General features: G+C 36.9%; 2 protein-coding genes and 4 non-coding genes across 6 annotated transcripts; 5 read left to right on the top strand and 1 right to left on the bottom strand.

The window, feature by feature from the left end:
- The first annotated feature begins 791 nt into the window (after positions 1-791).
- Positions 792-3313, top strand: LOC145774168 (core-binding factor subunit beta-like). The gene has a single exon (XM_082585340.1). The coding sequence runs from the start codon at positions 809-811 to the stop codon at positions 1352-1354; it is 546 nt and encodes a 181-aa protein (XP_082441466.1). The 5' UTR covers positions 792-808; the 3' UTR covers positions 1355-3313.
- A 3349-nt stretch (positions 3314-6662) lies between these two features.
- On the top strand, positions 6663-12863 carry LOC145774169 (gem-associated protein 7-like). Its single transcript, XM_082585341.1, has 3 exons — positions 6663-6855; positions 10444-10569; positions 11404-12863. Exons 2-3 carry the CDS (start codon positions 10491-10493, stop codon positions 11583-11585), a joined length of 261 nt encoding a protein of 86 aa, XP_082441467.1. The 5' UTR covers positions 6663-6855; positions 10444-10490; the 3' UTR covers positions 11586-12863.
- A 5991-nt stretch (positions 12864-18854) lies between these two features.
- On the bottom strand, positions 18855-18936 carry Trnal-uag (transfer RNA leucine (anticodon UAG)). The gene has a single exon. It is a non-coding gene; the product is annotated as a tRNA-Leu (tRNA).
- A 1414-nt stretch (positions 18937-20350) lies between these two features.
- Trnac-gca (transfer RNA cysteine (anticodon GCA)) lies at positions 20351-20422 on the top strand. Its single transcript has one exon. It is a non-coding gene; the product is annotated as a tRNA-Cys (tRNA).
- A 72-nt stretch (positions 20423-20494) lies between these two features.
- Trnac-gca (transfer RNA cysteine (anticodon GCA)) lies at positions 20495-20572 on the top strand. The gene has a single exon. It is a non-coding gene; the product is annotated as a tRNA-Cys (tRNA).
- A 73-nt stretch (positions 20573-20645) lies between these two features.
- On the top strand, positions 20646-20717 carry Trnac-gca (transfer RNA cysteine (anticodon GCA)). The gene has a single exon. It is a non-coding gene; the product is annotated as a tRNA-Cys (tRNA).
- Positions 20718-20774: the final 57 nt, after the last annotated feature.

The raw sequence follows: 20774 nt of genomic DNA, 5'->3' as shown, positions 1-20774 counted from the left end.
TGTAGAAAAACTAGGTTACGATTATAGTAAATGTACTCAAATCTCACTCTCATTACATTGGCAAAAATATTGTTTCTACCAGTAATGCTGATAGCCCTGCTTAAATGTAGCATGCTATCATCCACCTCTGGTTGGCAACACATTGTTGCTTCTGCTGTACATTGTACTTTTAACTTATTTTTAAACTTATGATTCTTTTGTGACTAACTCATGCTTATTGGTACAGGTATTAATCATCCAATTGGTTCTGTCTTCCTTTATTGTTCATGTTTTCAGTATGTTTCTGATACTTTGCAAAACTATAGCTTATTGTCATATGTTTAGACAGGACAACACATTCTACTATATGTATATACTTTTTTTATGCATTTTTTATCTTAGTTTATAGTTAACTTTATATAAGTAGTTTATTACTCCAATCAGCCTTATTGCAAGAATTTGGCCTGCAAAGTTCAGCTAATTTTACACTTCAATAAGAATCTATACAGGCTACTTGGTATAAAGGTACCTTTCAAAATCATATCCTATACATATGTTGACAATTTGTTTTTGCTTAGGCATGCTTTAAAAGTATGTTCTCTGTGAAAGTAAATTTACAATTTTTATTGAGCATTGAAAGGCCAAGGTGATTGTTCTGAAGTTATTCAGTGCTGTATTGGAACTTTACTTTCTGGACTTGTATTCTTGGAAACATTTCTGACTATACTAAGGAATGTACGATCTGTTTCACCATTTCCAAATTTGTTTCTTTACATGATTTCTTGCTTGGTGCTTCATTGACAATTCACTGAGTGTTTGCTGTAACGTCATGCTATATAAGATGCCACGTGTGGTATCAGATCAACGTGCTGCATTTGACTCAATTGAACTCTTTAAACGTTTAAGTCGTGAATCAGAAATTAAATATGCTGGATTTCGAGATCGTACTGTTGACGAAAGACGTGTCAGATTTTCAAACAGTTGCCAAGCTGGTAAAGCAGAGATAGCATTTGTGGCATCCGGAACAAACTTTGTACTTCACTTCAACTGCTCAGCCATCGGTAATTCTCAAAATATCAACCCTTCGAAAGAATATGTTAATTTTGATCGGGAACCTGGAAAAGTGTATCTCACGTCTCCATTTATTCTAAATGGTGTATGCGTGTGTTTGAAAGGTTGGATAAATTTGCAGAGATTAGAAGGTCGAGGTTTTATTGAATTTGATGAAGAAAGAGCACGACTTGAAGCCTCTCAAACACCTAGCACCTCTGGTCAACCAGTTTATAAAGGTACAGCTTCTAAATCACTAACTCCAAAACATCCAGCATCTGGAGGAAATCCAAATCAAATAGACAAGCGTCCCAGACTCCATTGATGGAACCACCAGAAAGTGTTAGTGATAAATTTTGTTATTCTTTTGCTACATTTTTGTGTGACTAAAAGTTGCCAATTCTATGCCGAGCAGTAGTACTTCTAAAGAGAAACATAATATGTATATTGTATATATGTCAATGACATAACAGAGCTCTGATGTAATGGAAATTTGTAGTAGTGTTTCATGACTTTAATGCATGTTTGTTAAATACCGGTACACACTAACCATTTGCAGCTCTAGTATGCTGTGTATGCTGTATCATATAGATTTTGCATGCCTTCAGTTAATTCCATAGCTTGATGATAATACATATGATGAGAGGAGGGGTGGGGCAAAAGACTTTATGTAGTTACAATGTCACATTCACCTTGTCCAAGTCACTTCATTGCTATAGTGGTAAAAATGATAAAACAATTGCAACTTGGCTAAAATTCACATACCTAAAACTGATTTTTTGTGGAAACTATTTGAGCACATGTGTCTTTTAGTTATAATATTTCTAATACCCTAATCAGTAGCCCATAATATATGTCAACAAGTAAGGTTGGTGGAAAGGTTTGTATGTGGTATGGCATTACATATGCAACTGAAATGTGGCTCTGGATTCGAGAGCAAGTCTTTTAGGCGCAGACAGTTAGGCACCGGTCAAATAGGCGCGCACACTGTGGCGTCAGGATATTTAGGTGCGGAGCACTGTGGCGCCCGTTCATTTAGGTGCTATTCCTAGTAAAGTTTGCAGATTGTATCAGCTTGGCAGGTAGGGCAATGCTTTTCATACTAAGTGTTATATTGAAAAGAAAAATATGTTGTTTTGTTAATGCGCATGCATTTATTTGTTGTTAGTCATGGCTTCAAGTGAAGCTGCTTTATCCGGCAATGCTTTTCACACAAAATTTAATATTGAACAAAAAGATATATTGTTTTTATAATGCTCGTGTTCGGCATTTATTTGTTGTTAGTCCAGGTTTGCGTCGGCGAAAGCTTTATCAATAAATTATTGAAGTTTCCGAACATGACTGAGTTTACTTTTAGTTAAGTCAAATAATAACTACATTAAACATCAGTAAAAAATATACTGTAGCCTATCTTCAAGCCGGTGGCAGGCTTGAGTGAAGAGTAGGCCTAATTTAGTTTTCCGTCAAAACCTCGACTAGGTTTTGCCAAAGCTGAGGTGATACAATCTGCAGACTTTACCAGGAATAGCACCTAAATGAACGGGCGCCACAGTGCTCCGCACCTAAATATCCTGACGCCCCATGTGCGCGCCTATTTGACCGGCGCCTGAAAGACGTGGACCCCTGGTTTCAGTGACATTGCCGATTAGCTTCCCTTCCGTTTGTTGTTCAACAGTGGCTATGATGATAAAATGATATAAATAGATTTTATTTGTTTATCATGCTGTAGATTTTGCATATGTTTTACAGACATTTTCTGAAGCGACATTTCATAACTTCATTGTGTTATCAATGAATTTTGTCATGGCTCCTGTCAATCTATGGGGGTTGTGGCTAGTTTATATAATAAAGTATCTAACCCTTTGAAATAATTTTCAATGCGTTATAAAAAAAAGGCGTTGTCAAAATAGTCCACATGGCATGTAACCAAGATTTTAAACCGGCGTTTGATTTTTATGCGATTTTCTTTATATTTGTTGTGACTGTTTGTTGAAAGCTTATAGATTGTAAATAAAACCAATGAAGACATACGGAGAGAAGAAATGTTACTGGAGAAAAATTAGTGCTGAAATATCAACCACATCGGGTCTGTTTTACCTATTTTGCATTCCGCCTGTATTCAACTCATTTTTCAGGCACATACAGTATACTGCACAGTGCACAAACTACACATATCTGCCATACAGTATAATATACTACCGTATACTGCACATAACTAAACTGACAAAAAATGTTCAGTCGAAATGGACAATGTCTTTGCAAGTAAATTCTTGTCGTTTTTGTTTCTCTGATAAACTGGTGCTAAAATGTCTTTTAGTAGGAAGCAAAATCTCATTTTGTTTTGTTGTTGCTGATATTAATAAAAAAAATTAAGTTTACAAGAAACAAATGTTTCTAAGCAAAATTTTATTTCATAAAGTATTTAAATGCTCTTAGTCTTGTTTCTTACAGCTTCATGCTGTTCAAGAGAAATGTTCTTTTCTTAATCTGTATGAAATCTCCTTTGATAAAGATCTCAGTTTTGTGGACTACTTGAAATATTGTTTAAAAAAAGCATCATGTTGATATAATGCAATCCGCCAAGTTCATTCAGCCCTAGTTCAGCATTGTTTTTTAATCCAGTATCTCTCCAGTTATCTGTTTTTTAAGTTTGTTCGTTTAAGCCAAGTTGTATTGTTTTGGTTTATAAACTTATATTGCATAAATTAGGTTTTTGTAAAATAATTTTTTTTTGTTTTTGTTTCTAAAGTTATTGTTACAAATTTTGCGACTACACGTATTAGAAAGAAATGCTGAATCCTAATTTGTTTTCTTGCTGCAAAATTGCCAAAATCATGATTTCAGAATGTGGTCTTAATGTTTTCATTTTGCTTAAGAGCTAATGATGATAAATAATTAAATATTGTGATCTAACAGATTTAGAAAAAGCTGAATGCTTTTCTTCCAAACATTTGGGTAGTGATGAGGCAAACACACATAAAGTTGTAGTGCACAACTGCACATCTAGTCATCTATATACATGCAATTTTGTGGAGTCATAAAATAGTTTCTACAAAGCTTAAGTTTGCGCTCAAATAAGTAAATAATTTTCATAGGAAGGAATTAGAATATAATTTATGAAACTACTTTTTATCGTCACAGAGAAGAAAACTTTTTAAAAACAAACAGATTTTATTGGAATTCGGCACCTTTCCCTCATGAGAACATGAATAATCAAAGTGTTTTAATTGTCTCTAACATCTTTTCTTGTAATTGTTTCGAAAAGTATATTGTAGTATATTTATAAATTATGGTTACTAAATGTACATGATTTAGTTTTTAAAATCAACGCAATCAATTAGGTCTACTTTCTGTAGCGGAACTTTTAACACAGAAATTTACCCTGATAAAGTTTCAGTAAATGCACTAAAGACCCTGTTCAAAACTTTGCTCGGCTTTTTAAATAAGTGACTTTTAATAATGTGATATACGGATGATGACTGATGAGTATAATCATACCAATTCAAAGCATGGTCACTAATCAATGGTAGGCAACCACATTTTTCCATCAAAAGCACCGAAGATATGTACTACATTTTTTCTTGTTAATGAGTGTCCCTGTCATTTGTGATCGAACTAATTTCTCCATACCTCGTTTTCATCTTGGAAATTAGTTCCAGAAAGTCTTGACTTTGAAAAATTATTGTTTCAATTTTAAGTTAGTTCAAAATACTCCCTCCTTTAAAACGAAAATCTGCCCACTTTTATTGAACTTTTTCTATCAGTAGGCTATGAACTTTTATATGATCTGTTGAAATAACAAAATTCAGACAGGGAACATGCGACCTTGTTATTAACCGAAAGTTAAAAACATTTTTGTGTAATTTTCAACACGTTTTTGTGAAGCTGACTCCGGATATTAAGTTGAGTGAGACCAAGCTACTTGATACAGAACTTCATTTTTTGTTTATTCAAGCAAAGCGATTACAATTTGGAACCATGGATGGCATATTGCAACACACATTAAACTGTTGTTGCACTTTTACATAAAGTAGTCATTTGATTGTTGGACATTCAGGGTTTTTAATTTCAAAAACACATCAATGGTAGACTGCAGCTCAAGCTACTGTAGTAAAGATCTGGAGGTTGCGTCTGATTCTCATTCGGCTATCATACTGATTACTGATGCTTTAAAGCTTCGGAAATCTGTAAGCTAAGACAAAATACTTTTTACACTACAACTAAGAGATGTTTAGGTGTTACCTAAAATGAGTTGTAAATTAAGACTTTTCCCGCTTTTCTGTAGTTCTGATTCTATTGGTATTTTTATAACAACAAAGGTGATTTTAGTGTTCATTTTATGTTGAAGTTATGTTTTGTAGTTTTGAAATGTTGCTAAATGTTTTGCGATGCTGTTCATATGTGCTTTCGCCGTGTCATCAATTGTGCTTTACGTTCTTGAAACTATTTTCTTGTGCTGCTATTTATCATCTCACAAAGCTCACTTATGCATAAATGCCTAAAACTTTTATCAACAGTCTGCTAGTTGTAATTAAACAGGATAAATTTATCATATTTTCAAGAACGGCTATTAGAGTTAATTGTTATTTACATATTTTTTAATATGGAGAAAGTTTTGCTTATGGCGCAACTTTCATTCCGTGTGCTGTGCAGCAATTATCTTGCATTGGATATTGGTACATTATTTGCAAACGTCTCTACAGTATTGCAACATGTCGTTTGTTCGTACATATTCGAAAGAAATGCACGCAGTGGCTTGCTAGTTGCTACAGAGCTATATCTGCTCTTTAAATTCGCCATTCATTTTGTCATCACTGAGTTGCTTGAGTGGTAATTGTATTCATATATGAGCTATTGCGTCCACGCTGTTGTCTTTTAAAAAGTTCATTTCATTTACAATTGTTTAATTTTACACTTCTAGTTTTGGAAAATTGAGAGAACTGTTCATCAGGAATAAATTCGCAAAGTATGTTTTGTTTCTCATTTTTCAATGTTTAATTAAACCAGGCATTGTAACTCTTTGTGTAGTTGCCAGAATAGTCACAGTCGTTTTATTTAATATTTTCTGAAGATTTGAAAGTGCATATCACTCAGAGATTATTCTCTGCATATCAAAGCTTACTTTTGTCGATCTCACCTAAAATGCATTATCTTGTGTGCTGTATGGGCAATGATTTTTATAACATTTTATTGGTGCTACCTAGTAGTCGTCTTGCTTTATTATTAGTGTTAAATCTTGTGTGTTACTTTCTTTACCTAAACGTTAAGCAACAGTTAAAGTCATGAAAACTAAGCAGACTATAGGTGTGTCAGCATGTTTAGGTGACCACTATGGGATATTAGTTATTTTCTGTGTTTCTTGCTCTGAAAATCTGCTTGTATGCCAAACAATTTAAGCCATGTTTATTTTGGTCCCCCATCTGTGGAGAAAAAATAATTATACCTTAATTTTGTTATCTACATATTCTCCCGAGTTCCCACTGCTTGTTAGTATGCTGTATTGGTTGCTTTCATTTTTAACGTCTGGGTTGTTTTTTTTTATAACTGCTGCATTTTTTTAAAGAAATCTATAAAAATGCTCCTACTGTGCCTTAGAACTTAGTTCTAACACTGTTGTCTATAATTCAGGTTGATTAAGGGCTTTGTACAATAATAACTTATTAGTTGAATGAGTTTCGCGTGAAATAACTTATTAGTTTGCAACAGACTGCAAGAGTATTCTAACTGGTCTAACATTACCCAAGATCCTGTTCCGTGAAGAATACACAACGCCCTGACCCAGAGTGTTGTTTGTGCTGCATTTATTTGGACCTGAAACGCAGATAAGTGTGTACGATAAATTTAAGTACCAGACTTACGAATACAGTTATATACTTTTGTTGTGAACAATTTCGAATGAAGAGGCTGGCACGTAATAATCTCATGAATAGTACTGGCAGCTTGGCTTAGCAGTGAGAATACTTGCCCGATCACGTCGGTTCAACGCCGGCCGAGATCACACGACTGTGTCAAAACACTTAAAAATTATGCTTGAACATGAAAAAAGATGGCGTTTTTATCTTTCCATTCTCTTTATAGAAATCTTAAAACCATCAGACATAGTCTCAATATAGCAATTCATACTTTGGGATAAAGAAAATGTGAGTGACTAACGTTTGATGCATTTTTTATAAAAACGAGTAAAGTTGCATTTGCGTTGTGGACTCAAAACTTTCATACCTTTGAAACACTGCGCCTTGCTTTCCTGGTAATATCTTAATCCCTTGTCAAATATGGAAGCTAATTATTTTTGCCGGTTTTGCTTCAGGCGTAGCTTGCGAAACAATCAGATGGCAAAGCCTGATGTCGACTACATTCCATTTTGTTGTAATTTGTTTGTCTTTGCTGCATTCGTTTCGGACGAAAATGCGTCGTGTGTGCTTTGGGACCACTTGGCAATATTAAAAAAGAACATATGCTACCTGCAAAAAGTCCGCGTTTTGTTCTTAATGTGATGTATTATTTAATGAATATGGGGTATTACTGTACTTTAGATACGTGATTGGCAAGGAGTGTGAGCAATATTAATATTGGTGGCATTTTTTGACACTTTAATTTAATGGCATTTTACTGTAGTGCGGTATGTAGTACGTTCAAAATTCTTTGTTAAAACAAAACATTTTCGACTGTATTCAGTCCGTGTACACTTGCGCAGTATCATATTAACATTCGTATTGGCTTTGAGTAACAAACCGCATCACGTGAAGCTTGAAACCGGTTTTGCGAAGAGAATTAAAAGAATAAATTACGTGGCATTTCACTAATGTCGAATGCGTTTTGCTTAATCAATGCTACAGCATTAACGCTGGACGTAAGCTTATTCGTTACTGTTTTGTCCCACACGGCAATATCCGTCATTTTTAAATTGATTTAACGTCTGCAGACGTTAAATGAATGCATTGATTTTGTTGTTTGGAGCAGCCAATTACTGGCCCAGCCTAGTGCTCCTGTTTTTTACCGATAGTATCATGAACTTTTTGCCTACATTGTTGTAACGATGGAATGACTAAAACCAAGTTTTTTCGATCTCACTCAATCATATTTTTATTTTGACGTAGTGTCGGCGATAAAATAATGTAAAAATTACCAGTTCTGGTACCTGTGGTTTAGCGAAATCTGCATTTTATAAATGCACAGCACCACATCCGTACTACAGTACAAGCCATACTTTTAAGCGTTGTAGATGTAGATAAACAAATCATTCTTCGGCCAAATTCATAACGTTATTCTATGAAGCATAATGGTTTCAGCCGAATTTTAAATTCTCTGTTTTCTTTATTAAACCGGTTCCTAACCTGCAAACTAATGTTTTAAGGGGGCTCTAAATGCATTAATTTTATTCAGAAAAAGTACTTAATTTTTAGCACTAAAATTGATGCATTACGAGTAAGTTTTCAAAATTTTGACCCATGTTCACTGTCCAGTTGTCCACCTTGGAAGTTTGGTGGTCTGCGGGCCTGGTAATGGTTTAAAAGGGACCTTTGATTGCAAAAATGGTTGAAAAACTACTGCTATATGCAAGTAGGCAAGTAGTTCAACAGCCAGCCACCAGACGATGCAAAAGTTCGTGCGCAAAAGTTTTTCATTCACTTACTTTGCAACAATGCGAACTTATCAAGCGGTTTTAGTGTTGGGGTAATACGATCAGTCGATCATGTCTACGAGTGAGAGTCATTGAATTTGAATTATCAACCTTAATTTTTGTTTAAAAAAAACTTGTATACCGTACTGTCCGTAGGCTACTGTACTTTCTTGCATTCTTTATTACAGTCTCAGTCAGAATACTTGTACGGTTGTTTGTTTGTAATTGAACTTTAACTTTTGTATGCAAATTCACAATCATCACTGCCGAAATCAAGAGAAGATGTGATTTTAAGATAGGCCAAAACTTTCAGCCTGTGGTCTTCACTTGTAGTTCGTTGTCGAATAGTTTTTGCTAATTCTATTTCCCACTTTCCTCCTTACATTTCCAGGAACCGGAGCTTGTCTTGAGACCTTTTGCCCTGCGGTTTCTGCCACACAATATGCAAGCACTGGTTGTGTATTGTAAAAGCAAAGCTTGTAAAACGTGCGAGATATTTTACGAGCATCAGCAACGAATCCTGTAACAGCTACGCTCATATTAAACTGCTCCCGATCAAAGTTTTTTTTTCTCTTGTCGTCAATTCAATTTTATGAAAGATGATATTTGCCGTGATAGATGAAAGCTCGTGAAACGTAGTTTCGTCAAAGCGTTGTTATCTTTCGCACGAATAACGTTCCATGATCATGCTTTGTTGAATGAGAGTCGTTGAAATCGGTTTTCGCCGAAAAACTTCTTGCCTCAACGCTCTTTCTTTTACATCGTTTTCATGCATCAATTCAGTTTTGTGATATACAGACGCACAAAGTGATACCTTGAAAGAAAGAATCTTACGTCTATGGCGGTTCGTGTACTTTTCAAGACCATACAGAGTGAGAAGCAACGTCGATTTACATCAACACAGCGTGAATAGATATGATTCCAAATATTTTGTATGGTTGTGGGCTTACAAAATGTGATGTTTAAAACAATTCTTTTAACAACCAAGAGGCCGCGTGAGGTCTCAATTGCATCCGTTTTTGTTTTTGTTTTTTTTCAACTCATGTGGTACGGTATATAAGCTTTTAACTTGTATGAGTGCTCACTCGTAGTTTCGCAACGAATCAACCGCAACTTTTTCTTCAGGTGTTTTCGTAGCCAGCCAACAAACACCAACAACAATTGTTTTTATTGTGTTGTGTCCATTGTGACATCATGCCTTGCAAATGCGACGAACAGCAGGAAGTCGCGAAGGACAATGCAGTGATAGACGCAACTTCTTCTGTTTTGGCGTACCATTAAATGTCTTGGCACAACACAACCTTGTGCTCTCTTGCGGTGTCGAACCGGCGTCCTCTTGGACGTCGTACAGGCGCTCTCACCACTCGGCCAAGCAGCCAACAGAACCAAAATCAGATTTTGCTTGACCGGTATTTCCCAAGATCAATAAGCGTAGCGGCCATTTTGATTATCAGGAAAAAATGTGTTCAAATTTTTTGGTAAGACCTTATTTGGATGCGATAGTTTTCTCTTTTTCACCAGTTTTGCGCGACTCGCTTCTCCATCCATCACTGTTTTACAGGTCTATTAGGGTCACGCTAATGATGGAAGCAATTATAATTTTCTGTATCCAAGCTCAATTTTAAATACATTACAAATTTACTAAACTGTTTAGGTTGTTTGCTAAGCTTTGTCCATGTCAGAGTGCACCCAGTCGCGTGAAACCTTTCCGGAATCATTTTTTCTGAAACACCTGACTTCTGGACTTAAAAGACCCCTTCTAACGTTATAGCATTTTTTCCCCTTTTTTTCAGGCTCTTGGTTTCACATCAGATTTACGATATTGTCGTCACACTTCCCCATGCCGGAGCACAGCGATGAACAAGCCATCAACTCTCTTCTTCGGGAGAAATTTTTGAAAGCTTTGCTGTATGCCATCGGTAAGTTGACTGATGGCTTAGCCTTGATTACAGTTGTTATCCATAAGGCTTGTCCTTAGAATACTTGCGCAACTTTGTGTCTAAAAGACCCCATCGATCATTTTTCTTATGTAAATACCAATAATACCATACTTTTGACCCAAAATATTTTTAAATAGGATGTGGCAATTTTGCATTTACTTTAGCCCCGTCAACTCCTATCGCCTACTGTCACCTAGCCAGATAGAGCAGCCTTGACTTTACTCGCCTGCATTCCATTGTGGGTTCCACGCATGAACAGCAGATTTTATAAAAATATCATTTACGGTTTCCTTTTCATGAAGTAGAAAAATAGCTTGTTCCAAAATTCAAATGCGTAATTCAAAACTATTCAAATGCGTAATTTTACTGGTGCTCTTTCTTACATCAGTAAAATGACACATTTTGATTGTTATTTTATTTGTTACGGTGGGTAATGAGGGCCATCTTTAAGCTGTTTGATATTTGAATCAATAATTCTGTTAATACTTTTTTCCATTAATGCAAAGTTATATCGAAGATTTTTCAAGGTAAACTGCCAAACAGTGTCAGTTAATAACGCTAAGCTTATAATCTAGGTTCAAGCGTTCTTAAGACAATTGTGTGTGTTATAAATATTTATGCTAGAATTCCCACCATTACACTATCATAAATCGTGTACTCAATTATTTTTTAAGTAAGTTCTGATAGATCCCCAGTCCCCACTCACATAGGTTGTCACAATCGTGGCCATTTTATTGTTTGAGTTTCCTAATTGCGTCGGTTGAGGTGAGATATCATCAATCTCGAGCCCGTAACCGATATAAGTATTTGCAGATAAGCCTGCTACGTTTAATCTGCACGAGAACACCACAGTTCGGGGAAGCTTTGAAGCATGTGATCACACTCCTTTGCAAGTGCTTGTGAATGACGTTTCTACACCGAGTGGGTTCAGAAAACAGGCTCTGTTACGGACTTCTGACATCATATCCTTCTCAGTGAAACTTGAAGGAAGATGAAACCAAGCAGTTTGAAATGTTGAGGAAGTTATTTGTCTTTGGAAACCGAAGAACAGCCGAGATATACGCCAGGTTTTGTGCTGCATCAAGTTTGCAACTGATTTTTTACCTCCTTTGTTTCAAGCAAGAATCATCCTTCTCCGAAAAAACGAAACAGTCGTCCATTTTTGTTTTTAAATTTTCATATTTTGCTTCATGCGAACTTTAAAATCTCACTGTGCGCCATGCAGTCATTTGCATACAATAACAAACTCCTGAATTATTTATTAGCCATCCAGTTGATGTTCTTTGCAATCTCTTCCAAATGCGTATGGTGAACAAAAATAATGCGACCCTAAACATAAATAGTGGCAGTGACAAAAAAGAAGCCTTTGCTAATGAACGAGGTGACCTTTCTCCAAACTACTTTCCACCAGTTGAAGACTTGTGATTCGGCGGATGTAGGACGGAGGTGGCAGTATCATCAATCTTCTCTTCTTGTGTTGTGAAATGAAATTATTATATTGATTTTGCTCAATGTTCTCGAGCTTGACTTGGAAGTTTTGCCAACAATTTTGCTTCAATTTTAGGTGACAGCGAAATGTTTTATTAAAGAACCTTATTTCAAAACAAAACCGAGAGAATGGAATTTTGCCTCGAAAGTGAGTTTCGCTTTTGAACCGCGCTAACGCAAGTTGCATTGCTTTTTCATAATAATAATGTTATGTGTTATTTATTGTCGCTCTACAACTGCTGAGGTCTTTTAACGACAGGGCTCATGTTTAATTGTGTATCAGATTAACGATATTACCCTACTGATCCTCACTGTATTATACAAGCAAGAACATAATAATCAATGCCGTTTTAAGTCGTCGGTATGACCCGACCTGGAATCGATCTCAGATCTACCAGAGCCAAAGGCGAAACCCCTCGACCACTGAGGTGGTTTGCCTTAATATTTTTGAATACTTGCACGACCCTGTTATTCAGCATTGACCTACTTCAAGACTTGTTAATTTACATTCGGCATGAAAGCAGCATCTCCCTCAAACCATCATTGGCGCTTCAGGTGTTCGTGACGTCATCGAGCCCTCAGGCCATTCATTTATGTAAAACGCTTTTGTTCTGCTGATTGCAATTAGGTCAAAGTCAGCCAAGAAAACTCATGAGAAGTGACCTGGAGAAAGAGTTATCGTGGAGACACCGGAAGTCGCCAGGCTACACGATGGTTGAAAATACAAGACAGTTCACTGTTCCAACATCTTTGTATAGCCTATCAGGCCTACACAAAGGCTTTACCCGGAGGCCTGAAAGTGTTGCTTTTCCTGTTTATTTCTCGTTTACAGTATGCAAACAGAGAAACCGCTTTGTTATGCAGCAACTACGCTGCTTTTTACGAACACGGTTGTATTTAAATTGGCCAGTCGAACCACTAGCTTGTTGTGCAATCATAACTGCGCTTTTAAAGCGTTAATTTCATTCGGGCAGATGTTGTAAGAATGTGAAAAAGAGTAAAATCTTGATCGTATCCGGGTTTCGGTTTAGCTATATTAAAACGCTTTTCTTGTTAACACGGACGCTTAATACCCTGTGGCTAAAAAAACTAGTTATATTTTGTTAGTTCACTAGTCTAAAGCAAAGGTAATACTATCACGGAATACAGTTGCGCATGGTTCAACAAATTAACCACAAAAATTTGGTTATCGGAAAGGCTACACCGCAGCGAATGCACAATTTCTTTATGGATACCGGTAACCTACATTTTTGTTATTTGGGTACAAGCGAAAAATGTTTTGAAACTTAGCCTAATAGTTTTTGTTTCTTGTTTAGAAAATGTGCAAATAGACCTAAGTCTTATGATTTTTTTTCCAAAATCAAACACAGCTTATTTTTTACCGGGACCCTTAGTCTACTGAGCACATAAATCAAACATCAACGTCATCTTTGCACGAAGGCAATTGCAAACGTGGGCTATACCGAAATTTTGGAAACTGACTTGTTCGCAAACCTTCACTAAGTAGAATTCTTCATCTCATGGGGACTGGGGTTAACAAAGCAACAAGTCTGAAGAATTTAATTTTTAAAAGCGCATCAAGCTTGCGCCGTCTTGTGGACTAAAATATTTACTTTAAAGCTTTATGGCAATTTAAGAACTTTTTCTTGCTTCTCACTAAATACTCTATCAATACAATGAGCATGCTTAGGGCAAAGTAACGTCGCAGATTTTGAAGTGCAGTAATTTAACAAATCATTACAGCCCAATGTTTCTTGCTTGGGGACTACACTAGTTCCTTTCGTTTATAACCAATGTAGAAACTAGAAAGCAATAGGCTATCCCTATTTTTTTTAGCTAAAATAATGTTCAGATGTTAAAGGCATACTAAAGGAAAATTTCAAACCGGAATTAAGCATTAAAATGAGTAAACTGAACATTCAAGAATACATTTCAAAAACAATTACCCAAAAAAATTTGTTTTCAATGGCGCTGGCAAGGCCCAAAGTCCAGTGTTTCATTTATTTTCATTTTTTTCAAAATGACCAAAACGTGCAAACACAGCTCAAGAATACGTCATAAAGTCCAGCAATAACAAAAGCCACGTTACCAATCTGATGTTTTGAGCAAACTGTCTGCTGTTTTGATGTTAAAATGTGCTGTGTTGATGTAAATACATACATAGCCTACAGTCAAATCGCCCGCAGTAACAATTATTGCGTGATCGGTTGATTGCTAGACTTTATGACGTAGACTTTATGACGTTCTTTACAGTCGCACGCTTCGTTGCTCAGGCCAATCTCGTTTTGAAAGCTCTGACAAAAGCACGCGCACAATGGTGGTCAGACCGCAATGGGGCAAAATTTTATTGAAAATCGTTTTATGGTAGCATGTTAAACACAAAGAACGTGGAAAATCGCCAAGTCAGGTTTTTCCTTTAATACCCCTTTAAGCTTCTACTCAACACTAGAAAAAGGTTTCAAAGTAGGCCTATTGACTTCTTAGTTTATGTCAAAAATGTTGGGCTCCCATCTTTGACGGACGAGCAAATGGAACAATATGATTAACCTCTTCAAGTATTTGGAAGTCTAATTTGCTCTGCAATAAAATAGAAAGTGCTAGGAAAGATCGTTTTGCATAAGGTAACAAATAAAGAGGGTACAATTAATAATTTCACAATGATAATTACATAACTGTGTCACAGATACGAAGCTTTAAGGGATGCTACTGTAGGCCACAACAAGATTTGAGAAACAGATCATCATGCATTTATGTCAAATTCTGTAAAGGTTTCCAACTCCAAAAGTTCCCTCTGCTGCATTGTTTATGTTTATGCACGGCTGACAATTTTGTATGAAGCCTAATCTTTAATAGCTAAAAAACTAGTTTAGCCACGGCGGTTGAGAGGATAATTTGGCCCGAGTCGAGGCTATCACCCAGCCAACAAGCCCATATGGGCCCCATATACTATTTTAATGGGCTTGTGGGCATGTGGGTTCTATGTGGGTTTTTGTGTTTTTGCCATATGTGCCCAATATGGGCTTTCTTGCAGAATGTGTTGCTAAATGAAAAGGTGGAATATAAAACTTCCAATGTTCAAATGCGTGATCATATAAATGCATTTTAATAAATTTAGCCACATAAAATTATTGATCATGGGCTAAGCATGAAATATTGATGGGCTGTCCACTTTGTTTATGGGCAGACCATGGGCTGCCCACATTTTTTATGGGCAGAACATGGGCTGCCCACATTTTTTATGGGCAAACCATGGGCTACCCACATTTTTCATGGGCAGGCCATGGGCAGCCCACATTTTTTATGGGCAGACCATGGGCTGCCCACATTTTTTATGGGCAGACCATGGGCTACCCACATTTTTCATGGGCAAGCCATGGGCTGCCCACATTTTTTATGGGCAGACCATGGACTGCCCACATTGTTTATGGGCAGACCATGGGCTACCCACACAGTGATTCAAAGGTTTGTGGGCAACCCATACTAATATGATATACACCTCGATCAGAGTTTGTCTAGACTTTGAGATTTTTTAGTTGTCTCAGACGATGTTTATTGATCTTTTAAACAAACACAAAATGAAATTGAACAAGCAAAATTACTGGGGGCACCTTGCTATGCATTGCGCTAAGCTCACTGCTTGCAGTTGGAGCACTTTGGCAAGGTTGGCCGTAGTACTATTTTTGGTGCTTACGTACCACAAGTAGGAAAATGTAACATCATGGCCATTCCATCGTATAAACGGTGTGCACTTTACGCCGATTGATTTACTGGGGACACCTTGCTATGCATTGCGCCAAGTCCACTGTTTGCAGTTTGAGCACTTTGGCATCTGTCTGCAGTTATGTATACCTGATAATGATATACATATGGGCAGCCTGTATTACATTTATGGGTTACATATGGGCAGCCCATATTAGATTTGTGGGTTGAGTGTGAGCAACCCACATGAAACCCATAAATGAATATGGGCAGCCTATATGGGGGCAATGTGATGCCCGCGGACACAATGTGTATGGGCCCCATATGGGCAGCTCACATGGGGCCCATACATCAGCCCATATAGGACCCCATGTGGGGCCCATATGGGCTTGCTGGCTGGGCAATGATATCCTCGACCTCCAAATCGACATTTCTAGAAAAAAGCACTACGTGGGCTACCTACTGCATATGCATATCCCAAGAATACACGGTGGTTTCAAATTTCCGGGCTCCCTCGAAAAGTTATGGCCTCCTAAAATCCGCCCATGTCAGAAAGGAACCCCTGGACCCCCCTGTCAATGTTACTGAACGTAGCTACCTAAAAGATAGATAGCTAATACAAAATGTTTTCTCAACCTCAGTTTGATCTGTCTATTGATGACCATCACAGCGTGAATGAGATGCAATCAGTGTTGGGCGCGATAACTCATTTTTCAGTTAAGCGATAACGATAATCGATAAACGAAAAATGCCTAAAGCGATAACGATAAACGATAAATCAAAAAAAAGTTAAGCGATAACGATAAGCGATAAATTATCGCCGATAATGTCCGATAACGATAATTTTTTTCTTGATTAGCGCTGCCCCATCCCATGCAGCATGAACTGTTTTCATCAACATGACGAAAAATCGAACATAATATACTGTAAAGGGACAAAACTTTTTGTAAGTTATGCATGAATAGAATTGCAACAGCGGCAGTAGGTATCGAATCTTCAACCTCTTGATCCAGAATCAAACCACTGAGGTAACCGCCGAGCTTATAATTATACCTTCAGATACCAGTTGGATGCTTTTATCAATTGAGTTACACTGCCGCTTACGCGCAGTAGGAAAAATAATTAAATCAAATGAAAATACCATAAAAAATTCCAAACTTTGTATTTTGCTTTCTGCTTAAGTCAGCAATAATTGATAAAAATTCCAAAAAACGCAAAATGCTTGAAAATTTATCAGTAATCTTAAACGTTATTGGTAGTAAAAATGTGCATAGGCCTACTGTGAAATCCATCAAGCTTGTCAAATTAGTCGTGTTTGTTTAAGAACAGTAACATAATTATTGTAATTTACTGATAATTTCAGATATTTTTTTTTGTTTTCTTTGTGAACACCTTCATTAAAGCAATGGCAGAACGCTGAGTTGTTGAGATAAGAATTACAATATAGGCACTGTATTAGTGGGAATAAAAATATTTGATTGAGGTAGGCTAGGTCGCATAGGTAAATGAGAAAGGTTATACTGTATTTAGCATAATTTTACCACGCAACTCGATGCGCCTATTGTCATGCAAAAACTACTACAAGATGCAAAAAATGTGATGTCGGTCTGCATGTCAAATGCTTCAAGCAATATCATATTCCGCAATGACTTGTTTCAGTGATATTGTGTTACTTTGCTAATTTTCATCTTCATATTTTTTGAACTTCTATTTTAATAAAATGCTCGATGACAATAATGACATGACAAGACATGAACAAGACATTTCCGATTTATCACTTTGAGCGATAAGTAAAATGTAATAACGCTTAAGCATTAGCCTACGCACAAGAAACTTGTGAAATTTGATAACGGATTTGCCTAGAGTCTTATATATAGGACGGTTTTTTCTCAAAAAGTACAAACACAATTAGGAAAAAAATAATTGTGATATGTTCTTTAGGTCATAATTATGCAATATTTAAATTTTCCGAAAATTTTTTTTAAGTAAACTTTCACTTTCGGCACAAATGGGTTAACTTTATAAGTTAAATGGCACTTACGAATTTGGTTATTATTTTTGGATCAAAGTTATATCGCCAAGCTAGAAAAAAATCGATCTTATAGTCTATAACCGATCTTGTGTTGTTATTGTGTGTGAATTTTGTCTTTTAAACTGAGTTTGTGACGTAACTGCACGTCTCAAGGCAAGTTCTTGCAATTTTAGTTAATCTGCTCATCTAAAGATTTAATGCGCTTAAAACAGTAAGTTTCATGTTTTGACGAGAGGGATTTTATTTTCTTACCACAATTACTAAAAACTAACACTTCCAACGAAAAAAGAAAACACAAGAATAAAATAGTTGATCGTGAGGTGGCGCGAAAGACCATGTTTTCGATGTAAAAGCGGCCTCGTATTGCGACACTTTCATAAACCACTTGCCAATTTCTTTCGCTTCGCTTCAAAGGAATCTGTACTGTCTGTGCGCTTACATTTGTAAAATTCACTCGCGATTGCCGATTGCAGCAATACAACAAGAGACTTGTTGATGCATTTCATTGCATTGCAATTTGCAACTCTAAAAATTATTGTGTTGTCAGGGCCGTTGCTGCAGGGGGCGTGCCCCTCCCTTGACAACGACCTGTGCACATACACTTCAGGCACTGAAGAAGAACTGGTTTTAATTTTAGTTTCATTAACTAGGTGGCTAGTAAAAATATTACTTTTCATGGTCTTTCCACTTGTGCGTTGATCCGAAATAAAATTTATCGGCGATTAATCATCGGCGATAATCAAATATTGCCTTTGGCGATAACGATAAACGATAACTGAAAAAATAATTGAGCGATAACGATAAGCGATAAAAAATTTATCGCCGATAATTATCGCCGATAAATTATCGCCGATAATGCCCATCACTGGATGCAATTCACATATAGGCCTACCGTACCAAAAAAAAGCATAGGCCTAAAAACGCATAGCTAACCTAAGCAACAATTTATAGGTTACATTGAGTTCACAATTCAAAACGCTTTTTCTCAGGCACAATTTTTACGTTGAATTTCGTTTCAATAAAGCGAGACAAAAGTGAAAATTTTTGGCAGCGGTGGGATTCGAACCCACGCCATCGAAATGACTGGTGCCTAAAACCAGCGCCTTAGACCACTCGGCCACGCTACCCCCAAGAGTTAAAAAGTATTTTTCAGTACACCAATAAAAGTAGCCCATATTTGAAGAGCCATTGACATTCCAATTGCATTGAGGTCGAAAGCTTTTTCTCTGAGTGTTAATCAATGGATGAGCAGTTGAACTAGTTTGATTGACAGTAGCGGATCCAAGGGGGTATTTCGTCTGGATTTCCTCTTCGAACAATTTTTTATTTTGTATACAAACATAATGAAATGTGATTTTGTATTTCATCATTTTTAAACAACTCAGAAAGGGATATAGCTTATTAGTGGTACAGCATTCGACTGCAGATCGAGAGGTTCCTGGTTCAAATCCGAGTTTCCCCTTCAAACAACTTTTATTTCGTAGCCTATAAAACTTCAGTTCAGTTGTTTTTTATTTCTGACCATCATATCAAAAACAATACACGTCAACATTGCAAAAAGGTCGAGAAAAAAGTAGAAGCGACAAAACGCGAACGTTAAAACGTGCTTGTGACCGAAGTAAGTTATTGAGTTGAGAAATTTGACACGGTCGCAATACCTTCGGAAAAATTTAAGATATAAAGGGAAAATAAAATAGAAAAACTGTTACAAAAATAAAAAATAAATAAACAGCATATATTTAGGCTAGGCCTATAGTTTTATTAGCCCCAATAGCTTTAGCTGATATATTTAAGATTTGTATGGACAGTTACTATGAAGATCGGCCATGGTGCGTTATCAAGAGTGCTGATGGTCGTGAGGGGTACACGTCTTGATGCGTTTAGCTCATAGCAAAGAAGAGCAAGGCAGGCAAAAAAAAACCCACAAAGAAATCCTACCACGGGCAAAGCCATTTCAAGCGCAACGCACCAGGCCTTGCACGCAGGCCCGGATTTAGGGGGGGGCAGAGGGGGAAGTTGCCCCGGGCCCCCCGACTTTTGAAGGGCCCCCCTATGTGGAAAAAATGTGATTTTGTGTTATTTTTTCCCTTTTGGTCTTTAAAGTTTCTGCAAAATGCTGCGCAGTACTGGACTGATGCTACTGTAAACGTAGAGATGGTTTTTCGCGCCGTAGGCTTGAAAAATTTTTTTGCACGGGAGCCCCCGATCTAAAACTGCCCCGGGCCCCCCATCAGCTAAATCCGGCCCTGCTTGCACGACTCAAAAAATAGATACAACTTGGCGATACGAATCAATGACGAAAACAAATAAAACAAACCAGCAAAAACAACATCATCATCTTGCGGAAATACAATTATACCAAGAGAAGTTATGTCTTGAAGATATCAAGCGTGCTTTGATATAAAGTTGCGTTGACAAAGCAATAATTTTAAACCCCGCAGTCAGCTAAACTCGTCACCTCCACACTGATCCAACGTTTAAAAACGAGATGCAAAACTTATTGAAATCTCCTTTTGCATCTCATTTTTAAACAACTCAGAAGGGGATATAGCTCAGTGGTAGAGCATTCGACTGCAGATCGAGAGGTCCCTGGTTCAAATCCGGGTGTCCCTTTTAAACAACTTTTATTTCGCTTACAAACATATTGAAATTTTGTTTTGCATTTCATTTTAAAACAACTCAGAAGGGGACATAGCTTAAACTTAGTGGTAGAGCATTCGACTGCAGATCGAGAGGTCCCTGGTTCAAATCCAAGTGTCCCCTTCAAACAACTTCTATTTTGCACACAAACTTATTGAAAGTTCGTTTTACATCTCATTTTTTAAACATCTCGAACGGGGATATAGCTCAGTGGCAGAGCATTCGAGTGCAGATCAAAATGTCCCTGGTTCAAATCCGGGTGTCCCTTTTAAACAACTTTTATTTCCTTCATTTGCCGCTTTGCTGATCTTTGCTTATCAAAAAA

This window comes from Aplidium turbinatum, chromosome 7, assembly GCF_918807975.1.
Source record: "Aplidium turbinatum chromosome 7, kaAplTurb1.1, whole genome shotgun sequence".
NCBI lineage: Eukaryota > Metazoa > Chordata > Ascidiacea > Aplousobranchia > Polyclinidae > Aplidium > Aplidium turbinatum.
Note: the sequence above shows the minus strand (reverse complement) of the source record. Positions and strands in the feature narration are given on the sequence as shown.